The sequence below is a fragment of the Heloderma suspectum genome, chromosome 1, assembly GCF_057233095.1.
Source record: "Heloderma suspectum isolate Gila_16-S chromosome 1, 16-S_ref, whole genome shotgun sequence".
NCBI lineage: Eukaryota > Metazoa > Chordata > Lepidosauria > Squamata > Helodermatidae > Heloderma > Heloderma suspectum.
Genome location: NC_139458.1, coordinates 403,506,103 through 403,518,521, shown reverse-complemented (window position 1 = coordinate 403,518,521; position 12,419 = coordinate 403,506,103). Strand labels below are relative to the sequence as shown.

At 43.6% G+C, this 12,419-nt stretch overlaps 1 protein-coding gene across 5 annotated transcripts in view; it reads left to right on the top strand.

Moving 5' to 3' along the window:
- The window catches only part of TRAF5 (TNF receptor associated factor 5), a 54,081-nt gene that overhangs the window by 24,879 nt on the left and 16,783 nt on the right, over positions 1-12,419 (top strand). For all 5 annotated transcript variants that reach the window (XM_084828876.1, XM_084828877.1, XM_084828879.1 and 2 more), the window contains exons 2-8: positions 1,143-1,370; positions 3,266-3,323; positions 4,137-4,238; positions 7,466-7,630; positions 9,424-9,501; positions 9,978-10,052; positions 10,641-10,733. In XM_084828876.1, coding sequence (XP_084685002.1) covers positions 1,147-1,370; positions 3,266-3,323; positions 4,137-4,238; positions 7,466-7,630; positions 9,424-9,501; positions 9,978-10,052; positions 10,641-10,733 — 795 coding nt within the window. In that variant the 5' untranslated portion in view covers positions 1,143-1,146. The remainder of the gene's footprint in view (positions 1-1,142; positions 1,371-3,265; positions 3,324-4,136; positions 4,239-7,465; positions 7,631-9,423; positions 9,502-9,977; positions 10,053-10,640; positions 10,734-12,419) is intronic.

Genomic DNA, 12,419 nt, shown 5'->3' with positions numbered 1-12,419 from the left:
CTCATCATTGTTTGCTTGAGATTTTTTTTCTGTTTTCTCCCAACCATCCAATTTTCCATTAGAAAAATGGAAGAAGTCCTTGCAAGTTTTTGTTTTTTTAAAAAAGTGTCTTCTCATTTTTTAAATTTTTTGTCCCTACACCTGAATCTCCATTGAACGAGGGCAAAGTGGACTAGGCAGGTACCATTCAAAGTAGAGAAGCAGCAGGTTGAGGTGATGCCTTCACCTTCTCCCTTCAAATCCCACTCCCTACCTGGGGAAAGCTAGCAGTTCATAGGAAACAAGCTGCCTTATACTGATTCTCAGACTATTGGTCCATCTGGCCCAGTATTTTTCCACCGATTGGCCATGGTTCTCTGGAATTTGATACCTTAGACCTTCTCATCCCTAGCTAATGATCCTGGCATTGAAACTGGAAACTTTTTGCATGCAAATCATATGTTCAACAGCTGTACCATAATTTCAAATACAGATGCTTAAGCAGCTTTTCTTGTTCTAATGGCAAATCTAAGAACATAAGACTTGACTTGCTGGATCAGACCATGATTCCATCCAGCGCAGAGTTCTAACGGCAGATAGCTGCGTGCTTTCTGACACTCACAGGCGGTGATGCCCTTTTATTAGCATCCACAAAAGGAGGTACACTGCCTCTAGCCATGAAGGGTCCATTTGGCTTATTGTGGCTAATTGATAAATTGCTTCCATGAATGTGTAAAATCATTCTTTTGAAAAACCGTCTACAGTAGTAGCCATCAGCACATGTTGAGGTACTATCTTGCACAGATTATAAGATGATCTTTTCCCCTAGGAAGCATCAAAATGCATTCCCTTAGAATCACAAAGAATGCTTTCTGTTACTGACAGAGTGGCATTTGGCTGAAGACCCAATGGAGTCAGTAGTGTGTTAAAAGAGATGAGAAAGTGTTAGCTTTGCAAATTAATTATTCAGTGTAAGTTGTCCCTTGTTGATACCCTGCTGCTTTTCAGTAGCCAAAACTGCATTTTCATCAGAAATCCGTGCTAAAGTGTTAAGTGGGAAAACTTCTCAAGTATTGCAGCGTTTTAAATTGTAACAGTTAATGGTATTTACTGGATATACATGTACTCAGCTAGTATCTCTCTCTCCATGCTTGTGTTTATAGCTCTATGTCCATGGCCTTTGAAGACCTGGCGGGCCAGTTACCAAATTTCTACACTCGTCAGAACTCTAGCAGTGCAGTTTCTCTGGACTTTGAGCCTAATGCCAACTATCGGTTTGTGGAAATTTTAGAAGAACGGTACAAATGTACCTACTGCCATCTAGTCCTTCACAATCCTCACCAGACAGGATGTGGGCACAGATTTTGCCAGCACTGTATTGTGTCTCTGAGGTAAGAACAGTCTCTTCCTTCTCATATTTGTTCAAATCAATACTCTCCCCACACTCTTTTCTAAAAACTATATAGGGAACTATCCAATGTTAGTCCCACTTAGAGTAGACTCATCGAAATAAATGGATCTTAAGTTAGTCATGTCTAACTTGTGCCATTCACTTCAATGGGTCTATTCTAAGTTGGACTAATACTGGATACTACCCATAATTTGTGAAGTTACACTAGGTTGAAAGCGGTAGTGATTCCATTCTGCCCTGTTTTCTCCTGATGACCCTGCTCAGTTCTAAAAGACCTACAGTGTTTCCACATGGAGGGCTCCTAGTGCTACGAGGAGAGGCCACAGCTCAGTGGTAGAGCACATGCTTTGCATGCATAAAGTCTCAGGTTCAATCCCTGGCATCTCCAGGTTGGGTTAGACAAGAATCCTGTCTGAATCCCTGGGGAGCCACTACCAGTCAGTGTTGACAATACTGGGCTAGATGGACCAACGGTCTAACTCAGTATAAGGCAGCTTCCTATGTTTCCTACTAATCAGAAGGTATTGTGTAGCTATTCCGGCTTTTGTTTCTTAACATATTTTCTGCAATAAGAAAAACGATGGAAAAAGTGGTGGCAAAACACAGGAGGGTCGTGAATGGAAGACAACATCGTCTGGACACCACCACCCCTTAAAATTCCCTGAATGAAACAGGACAATGGTGCGATAAAAGCCTTGTCTGGAGGCAATTTCATCAGTGATGTGAAGAGCACATTTCTATGTTCTTAGGTTTTCTTTCTTTTTACTACTTAATACAGCTTAGATTTTCAAGGGGAAGCAGCTTTTAAAATTCAAATGTATTGTCACCAGAAATGTGGTCCTTTTAAATTCTAACAGACATGGGAGGCAGGATCCATACAATTAGGCATAACCTATTACTATATTTATATTATATTACTAAATATATTACTATATTTTCCCAAAAGAACCTGGACTTTCTCTCTGCTCTTTCCAGCACTTAAAAATTATAGTGGTGCTATTACATGCATGAAAATGTTACATTTGATTGTGCACGATGTGGCTTGGTGTGACATCATTGTAGAGAAGAGATGCAGAAAATTTAAAAACGAAACTTTCTTGTGAAAGCACCGTTTTGATTCATCTGAGTTTCGCTTTAGATGTATATTGGTTTCCTTTTTCTGAAACACCCACCCAGAGCCTTCTGATTGTATCTTCAGAGAGAAATTGACATGATGGTGACAACCTCCCATTCCAGAGTACCACTAAGACTGGAGTCCTATTTACATTTACCTGAGAGTAAGCTCCTTTGAACACAGTGGGACTGACCATGTAAAGATGCATAGGATTGTGCTGTTAGTGGGTTTTAATTCACATTGATTAGCAAGTAATATAAGAAGCAGCCCTTGGTAAATTACTCCATTACCTTCCTGTGTTTTAATCTATGGTCTGCATGGTGTAACAGGTGTGTTTTTGACCATGCTGATTGACTGCATCCTTTGTAGCTTTGCCTCTTTTACACAGCAGTTCTCTTAAATTATGTGAACTTTATGAACAAATAAACTACTTATTAGGTTGCTAGGTTTTCTCATGCAAGTTTTGTTAGTTTCCTTTAATCTTTCAGCTATCTGCTCTACAACATGACTGCAGGATTTCGATTTAAAAAGATGCTGCAAGTTTAACGAACAGAATCTGGAGTTGTTTAAAGTGGATGAGGTGGAATCTGTTGAGGACAGGGAGTGTTGAAATTTGCAAAACTGTAATGCAACATATGGAGGATTGTTTTTTTAAATCTTCTGATACCATAAAATAGGAATTAAAATTACGTTGGCCTAAATGGGCAGTTAATTTCCACACTTCTACCAGATGTAACGTAAGTTTCTTTATATCTCTTTAGAGAACTGAATGCAATACCCACCTGTCCTATAGACAAAGAAATAATAAAACTTCAGGAGGTAAGAAAAGAAGCTTTGTTTGTATCCTCTTTGGAGTCAATATCTGTGGGATATTTTGCCAATATTATTAATATGTAGGTGAAGAATCAATGGATGTTGGGAACACCCAAAGACATTTAAAAAAAAAAAAAGGTAAAGGCAAAGGTGTCCCCAACCAGTCGTGTCCGACTCTAGGGTGCGATGCTCATCCCCATTTCTAAGCCGAAGAGCCAGCACTGTCCGAAGACGCTTCCGTGGTCATGTGGCCGGCATGACTGAACACCGAGGTGCACGGAACGCGGTTACCTTTCCCGCCGAGGCGGTGCCTATTTATCTACTTGCAATTTCTTGCTTTCGAACTGCTAGGTTGGCAGGAGCTGGGACTGAAGACGGGAGCTCACTTCGTCACGCGGCACTCGGGTCTCGAACTGCTGTCCTGTCGACCTTCCGGTCTGCAGTTCAGCGTCTTAACCACTAAGCCAGCGCGGCCCACAAGACATTTCAAACCAGATTTAAATAATCTCCTTATCGAAATGTGAAAATAAGCTCTTGGGAATACTTTTTACAAGGTTGATGAAAGCTTGTAGCTGAAGCTATAATGGAACATTGCGCATGGAAGGGATCAGCCAAGACTTCTTTTGATGTCTTTGTCTCTTCTCCTTTCTCTTTGCAGCTTCCAGATGGGTACGTTGCCACTGTGTACGAAACACAATGTAATATTCTGATCCTCTACAAGGAGCCTGGCTTTATTTTTTGTGTTTTTCAAAGATTATAATAAATTATTGTTCATTTGCTTGTGTGTTTGAAACAAGGTTTTATGCTTATTTAATTTAGGTGTTCAAAGACACTTGCTGTAAAAGGGAGGTTCTCAATTTGCAAGTATTTTGCAGAAATTCACCAGCCTGCAATGCAAAAACATCTCTGGGACGATACCAGGTTTGTATCCCTGTATTCTAATGTCAGTTCAAGCAAATATTGATTTGTTTTTGTTTTCTCACAGCCAAAGCAGCAAATACACTGTTGCTAAAGCTATTTTTTCCTATTATGAGTAGGATTGGTGTCAGCCTGCATGGGTTTCAATGCACTGAAAGTAGAAGAATTGAGATTCCATTCTTGAAAATGTTTGTTTTACTCCCTGAAGCATCAATTTTTGTTTTTCCCCTTAAAAAGAGATTTTTAGAAGCCATTTAATACACTTGTATTCAGACAACATTGTCCCTGCAAAATAAGTGATTGGTGTGTATTGGGGGAGAGGCAGGGGAGTGAAGGAGAGCACTGTAGAGCATCTGTATTCTTCTCTTCCAACCCCTGTAACTCAAAATGAAGGGTGACTATTCTAGCTCTGTACATAGGGTTAAATCCAGTGCTCTGCAAGTTGACTTCCACTCATGCAACAGGACTTCCCCTTGCTGTCCTCCCCACTGCATGGCCCCCAAATCTGCTGTGAAGGATCTAATAATACCTCGTTCTAATAATATTAGCTAGTTTTACCATATAAACCAATACTCACACTCTCTGAAGCCAGTCATTCAGAGAGGGAGGATTAATCTTTTTCAATTTAGCAATAATAGCTAAGCAAGCAGCTGTTAATAAATTGACCATTTCAATGTCTTCTAATAGAACTATATTTTTAACATAACAAAATAGGTTGTATCCAGTGGTGTAATTCCACTAGTGCAAAGCTTCTACTGCTTGCTGAATCCCCATTTTCATCCTTGTACAAGTGTCAATTTGGATTTGGATTTGAGATGTTTACACAACTGATTATGACTATATTAGGCTAGGCGTTGCTTGAACTATTTGTGCTAGTTAGGGTGCCAACCTATGACCGCTAGACAGTGGCTAGACGGCCATGGGATTGGTCGGTTCCCAGAGAACCCCCTCCACACCCCCTCCCCTCCTGCCTCGTAGGCATCGCAGATCGTCTCTGTGCTCCATGTTCAGAAGAGCAGCGCGGAGCGAGGGAAACGGCATTCCTGGGGGCAGGGCAAGGACTTCGGAAGTGCCTGTACAACACTTTCTATGTGTCGTCCAGCCTCCCCACCCTGCGCTCTGAAGTCCCGTGGCTAGATAGCCAAAATCGGCCATCCAGCTGCAAATGCAGGGTTGCTGGAACATGGAGGAGATGCGCTCCTCCATGCTCCTCCCACCCTGCGTTGGATAGGCAGTCGCCTCCAGGTTCGGAGGCGGCCGTCTACCCCCATAGGATTGCTCCCTTATTCTGCTAGTGGTTGCACAACCACTGGCAGAATAATGCCACCTCTTATGTTTTTCCCGCTAGCATAACACAGTCCAATGGCAAAACGTAAACTGTAATATTTCCAATTTCCTTTATGATAGCACTCCAATATGTTATCTTTGGGCACATCCAAAAGATATGAACAGCAAGCTTTCTAGGGCAGATGTATCCCCAACATTTCTCATTAAGGCCCACATATGTTTTATCACGCCTGACTGGAGTTAAATAGCATCGACACAAGATTCTGTAAAAACTTTACAAAGTAAAAACTTTGTAAAAACATACAAAAAGTCTGCTGTGGTACATGCCTGAATATATTGTCCTGGATTTTAGGAAATAGCTGATCTTGTTTTAGACTATTGAAAAAATGCTAATCTACGTGGCATAAAACAATATAGGATGTCTTATTAGTAAATGCAAATGCCAAACATTATTAATGATGATTAAGAATTTGAAAATGTAAATAAGTAAGAAGTATTGTATTAAATTATATTAAAGAGAAGACAACACAGAGACACATGCAGGTGTTTCGCACCTTGGATAGCTCCTTTAGGGTTCTGACTGAAACCCGGAGCAGATTCACTGCCCCACTGGCATCTGAGCTACTGGGGAAAGGTGCATGCTATCCATAAAGTTTTCCCCCTTTCTCGGTGTGTGGATGGACTGGGGGATTACTCAGGCTATGGCTACATTGGGACAGTTGTCAAGAAGTCTGCATGAACAGGTTACTGAAAGAGTAATTTAAAAGAAAATGTCTGATTGTGCAGAATGCATTTATATCTGAATTTGAGACATCTGGTGTGTGTGTTTTAAAAAGGAAGAGGATGTTTTACTGAAGTGTTTTAGATCTTCTGGCCTCAGCAGTAGAAGAAAACAGAGGCTTAGCAACCAGCATGAAAAGCATAAGAACAGGATGTGTGCGTGGCAACATGAGAAGAAAAGGCAGAGGCTTAGGTCTGCTTGGAGTGGGAAGGAATGGATGTGGCCATTCCCACAGACATTTTATTGACAAATAGGGCCTATTGGGTTGCCCTGAGATTGTCACTGCGAGGGTGGGGACACACAGAGTGGAAAGCAAACAGAAGACACAAACAGTTGAGCGGAGGGTGGGCAACCTTTGGCCTGCTAGATGTTGTTAGACTTCAACTCCCATCAACCTTGGTCAGCATGCCCAGAGGTCGGGGAAGATGAGAGTTGTAGTCCAACAACAACTGGAAACCACAGGTCAGCTAGCCCTGTTGTAGACAATACGGTATAAAGAGGCATTTGACCTCCCATGAAAATGTGCACCAAGTATAAGAACATAAGAAGAGCCATGCTGGATCAGACCAGCTGTTGACCAGGTCTGGGCATGAGTGCAACATCACCTTCCCACCCATGTTCCCCAACAACTGGTGTACATGGACTCGCTGCCTCTGGTACTGGAGGTAGCACATAGCCATCAAGACTAGTAGCCATTGATAGCCTTTTCTGCAAGGAATTTGTCCAACCCCCTTTTAAAGCCATCCAAACTGGTGGCCATCACTACGTCCTGTCGTAGCAAGTTCCATAGTTTAAGCTATGTGAAGAAGGACTTCCTTTTGTCTGTCCTGAATCTCCCATGAATCAGCTTCATAGGATGACCTTTTCTGGTATTTTGAGAGAGGGAGAAAAATGTCTCCCCATCCACATTCCCCACACCATGCATAATTTTGTAGACTAATCATGTCTCCCCTTACCCTCCTTTTTCCAAGCTAAATAATCCCAGCTGTTGTAACCTTCTCTCATAGGGGAGATGCTCCAGCCCTTTGATCATTTTAGTTGCCCTTTGCTGCACTTCTTCCCTAAATTGTCGCCAAATACAGCATGTTGTAAGTGTCTCCTGTGCATATTATGACATTTACATTGTGGATGATAATACTTAGTAAATTCCTTTGCTTTACAGGATCACCTACAACAATGTTTGTTTGAAAGTGTGCTGTGCACTAATGAAGGATGTTGTGAAAAAATTCTTCAGAAGGATTTGAAAGAACATCTGACTTTGCAGTGTAACTATCGAAAAGAACTGTGCCAGTACTGTAATCAGCCTGTGATTTCAATTAATTTAAAGGTAACATTGAAATAAAAATGTCTTAAATAAGTATAACCTGTTTCCTAATTGCTGTGGAAAATAGTAAATAGACCGGACTGCATGCCTCTGCAGGCCAGATGCAGGACTTCTGCAGACTGGATTAGGCCCAAGGACTGGAGGTTCCCAACCCCTGACTTAATGACAAAGGGGTGTAATATGAAGCAGATTATAGATGCCTATAGCATATATACTGATTGTGAACTTAGGGCAGAATCCAGTGCTGCCCATCCAGTAGCGGACCTGGCCACCAAGTCTGGTCCATGCACAGCTAACCCTGCCACTCCTGGTCTGCAAGAGGCCCCTACCGCTTGCAGAACAGTGAAGTAGTGCTTCTGGAGGCAAGCCTCAAAACGAGCAGAAACACGCATTTCTGGAAGGGGGCAAGTCAGTGGGGCTCCCTTATGCAAGCTCCGCCAACCTGTCCTCTTCCAGAAATGAGCGTTTCCACTCGTTTGGGCTTGTCTCTGGAGGTGCTACATCACCGTTCTGCCAGCAGAGGGGGCCACTTGCAGACTGGAAGTGATGGGGCTGGCTGCACATGTTGGATTCTGCCCTTATTCTCCAAGTGACTATCCTCATGCAGCCAAAATGACATCATCCACAAACAAAAGGGAGGTATCAGCAGGCCCAGGAAATCCAAGGCTTACAAAAGTACAAAAAATCTTTAGGAGGAAAACCCTACAGGGGCAAAAAAAAAATCCCACTGGGAATGCTCAGTGGCTCTGGAATGCCATTGGACTTTTGGGGAAGAAAACAACAGAAAACTGGGGAGGCGGAGTGGAAGGGAGTATCCTGGAGGAGGGCATGTGTAAGGACTGGGCCCAGTGCCTCTGCAGAGGCACCCAACGGACATGGGCAATTCAGAGTCCGAGGGGGAGGAGGCATTTGCTGAGGCGTCACGGTTGCAAGAGCCTGGCAGTCTCAGAGTGGAGATTGTCCAGGTGCAAGCTAATCGGTTGGAAAGTACCCAGCCAGGGGCCTCTTCACCTGTGGGAATGCCAGAGCAGGAGGAGGAGGAGGTTAGAAATACGGTATCCCTGGGGAGATGTCGGGCTAGGCAGAAGAAGCAACGTTAACTTGTGAGGCGGCTGCGCAGGGAAGGTCCCTCTAGAAAGAACCACCCTAAGGGAGGGGCTTAACCAGCCATCAGGTTGTCAAAGAGACGGCTGGTGCTAGTTTTAAGTGCAACTATCTAACATAGAGCATTAATCAATGGGAGTTGCTTATTGCCTAAGCGGTCCTATATTATGCAAAGCTGTCTAGAGACTTTGTGGCTGCTCGTGGATTCCGATTGTAACCTGAGGCACTGCTGATCTAACTGCAATTTGCATAATAAAAGCAATTGTTTTCTCTGATGGATCACAAAAAGAGACCTGACTGGACAGCATGGCTGGCTGGCTGGACCCCTAAGCAGGAGCATTTCACACCGCAACATTTTGTTGGAAGGCCTGCTTGTGTACCCCTATGTTTAAAGGTTGAGGTCCACCTTAAGCGTACACCTTGTTCTATACAAAGAGCACAATGTACTAGGGGGGTCGTGCAAAAACTGCATTGGAATGATAGAAGCAGCAAGGGTACACCTCTTGAAAAAGCACTGCCACGCTCCAGTCATCTTCCTGTTCGCTTCAGTGGGACTTGCACGGGAGATTCCTGGTGGATTGTACTCACGACTGCTTCTGCCCTTTGGCTGTAAGCAAACAGTGTTGAATAAACAACTGGTGCCAAGTCTCCATTGTTTCTCTAGAATAACTGATATTCGCATGTGTTTCCAGATCCACGAGAAAACAGATTGTCCTGATTATCCCTTGACATGCCCCCATGGCTGCATACAGATAATTCTGAAGAAAGAGGTAGATGATTATTTTTGGTTCATTTATAAGTGGCCAAATTATACAGCATTGTGGAAAGAACAACATACTGCCTACTTTTCAATAGCCCGTATCTGGCAGTACAAGAGGCTGCTCTTGGTATCAGTAATTTTGTGAGCCTGCCATCCGTCGGTATTATGAGAGCACAAGTACATTAGTGGACCTCTTGAAGGACCATTGTAAATGCCATTGATTAGATCAGCCTTCTCCAACCTGGCGGTCTCCAGGTGTGTTGTATTGCATCATCCCCTGCTGGCTGGGGATGATGGAAATTGTCATGCAACATATCTGGAAGCCGCCAGGTTAGGGAAGGCTGGGTTAGACTTTCTCCTTGTCATCCCAATATTATCTTGTTCCTTTTTGTACCACTTTGCAGGATGTTACGGTCATCATGCTTCCCCCTCCCTGCTTCCAGTCCTTCATTAATGTGTGACTTACAACTTGCTGATATTTTGCAGGTGGAAGAGCATGTCTCAGTATGTCCTGAGATGGAAATTGTTTGTCCATATAAACAGTACGGCTGTCTTACAAAGGTATTGTATTGTGAGGCAAACATCCCTGTACTACAGTAGAAACTAACACGCCAAATCACAAAAAGGCACCAGCTAACCGTTGTCTTTTTTCCCTGTCTTGTCCTCTTGGGTCTGGTTTAATAGTATATCTGAGTGGCTCTGTTAACTGCAAATCCCCGAAATGAGTATCTCTTCCCAAGAGTTTTGTGCTGCCACCTACAACAGTGTACTGATATCACTCACCAGGCCTGACGCAGTGGTATGTAATTTTCAAGCTTTTGATGGCAGCACAAAACTTTGGCATAGGTTCGGAGAAGATAGGAGAATGTGGATTTTTTAGCATTCGCCACGCCACAACGTCATTTTTACACTTGAGGTTGTGACACAAAACTCGGGATTTGTGGCACAAAACTGGCACAGAATGTTGGCATCTGTTTGGAGGACATACTAGTTTGGGGAGTTCGTAGTTAACAGAGCCTATCTGGGTAACCTGTTGAGGATTTCCCCCTTGTTACAGCTAGATTTGAAACAATGCTAAGGGAAACTTTTATTAAAATGTTTGGTTTATAATGCATTAGTCTTCCTTTGTTCTTTATATTCTCCTTTTAGATTAAAAGAGGAAAGCTTTCAGAACATGAGAATATCTACTTGAGAGAACATATGCTGCAGATCTTAGACAAGAACTCAAAGCTGGAAGATCAGGTATACTGCAACATTCATGGTGGTTCCTCCAAAGCCCTTTAACTTCTAAACTGGACACAAGTAACTGTTCTTAAAGTTCAAAGTGGTTTGGGAGTGGCTACACACACCATGGTGTGCCTTAGTCCCACAATATCTTCATTCATTCATTCTAGTACATTTATAGTATACCTCTCTTCCATCCCGGAACTCAAGACATTCCCAGGTGGTCTCCCATCCAAGCACTGACCAGATCTAAGCCTGCTTAGCTTCAGCGAGATGATTGGATCATGTGCCCTCAACAGGAAACCATACAAAACCTGTTTGTCAAAAGCGAGACGAGTAGCAAACCACAAGCAGCAATCCCTTTCAAGCCACCTTTGATTCTTGAAAGCCACCTTCAGGCCTGAACTGTTGACAAACCAGACTGGCAGCCACTGCATCCCAGCAGAGAACACTTTTCTGCATCTCCTTTTCATTCCAGCGCCCCTCCCAGAGTTCCCTGTCCCACAATAATAGGAAGGACTGGAAGTTGCAGCTAGTGCAGGGTGCTGCACCCTGGCTGCTGGTGGCGGGGGGGTGTTGTAGGAGGGATCATATCACACCTATCATGAAAGCACTGCACTGCCTGCCAGTGAGCACCCAAGCCCAATTTAAGGTCTGACTTTTAGCATATAAAGGTGCAGTCCTATGCACGTTAAGACAGAAAAAAAGTCCTACAAGTCCCAGCATTCCCCAGCCAGCATGGCTGGCTAGGGAATGCTGGGAGTTGTAGGAGTTTTTTCTGTCTAAACATGCATAGGACTGCACGCTAAAGCCCTTGGAGATTTGGACCCAACTACCCCATTTGTTTATTACACTTCTGTACCACCCAGTAGCCAAAGCTCTCTAGTTATAGGCCTCTTTGATCTGCAGGAGATGCCCTGCTCATGGTCATAAATGAGGTGAGGAAGATGGGTACTCGAGGAAGGGCTTTCTACGCGGCAGCCATCCATCTGTGAAACTCCCTCCCAGCAGAGGTGCAGTTAGCCCCCATGGGGACTATTTTTAAAAGGAAGGGAAAGACCTTTTTATTTACATAAGCATTTGGCTCCTGACTTGTCGGTTGGGGTGTTTTTACATTAGATTATTCCTGTAGTATTTTAATTGTTTTAGTGTGACAGTATGATTTTATGGTCGTTTGAGCGGTACCTGTTTTATTTATATTGTAAGCCACTCTGTGCTCCTTTTGGAGGATGGGCGGGATAAAAGAATTCTAAATAAATAAATAGGTTGGTGATTCTCAGTCTGAATCATCGGAACAGCATGATGCTTCCGATTGGAGTTCCCTTGAGAAAATAGTGGTCCTAAGCATCACTGTGGTCATCATGGTAGTAAGAAAAGCTGGAGGAACTCTCCCTTGGTGCCTCAGCTGGAGAGGCATCTTTGAAGAGGGAAGTTGGAAGGGAATCCTAGACTTGCTTGCTGTTCACACACCTAGGAATGCATTTCCACCCTCCTCTTTAAGGTGCCTTGAAGAGGCTGCAGTTTTCATTGGCTTCTTAGAATCATAGAATAGTAGGGTTGGAAGGGGCCTATAAGACCATCAGGTCCAACCCCCTGCTCAGTGCAGGAAACTAAGTCAAAGCAGTCCTGCAGGCCCTGGTGAGCCAGGGCCTGCAGGAGAAGCCACCACCACCACCGGGGAAGAGGCGTGCTTGCCGCCGCTGG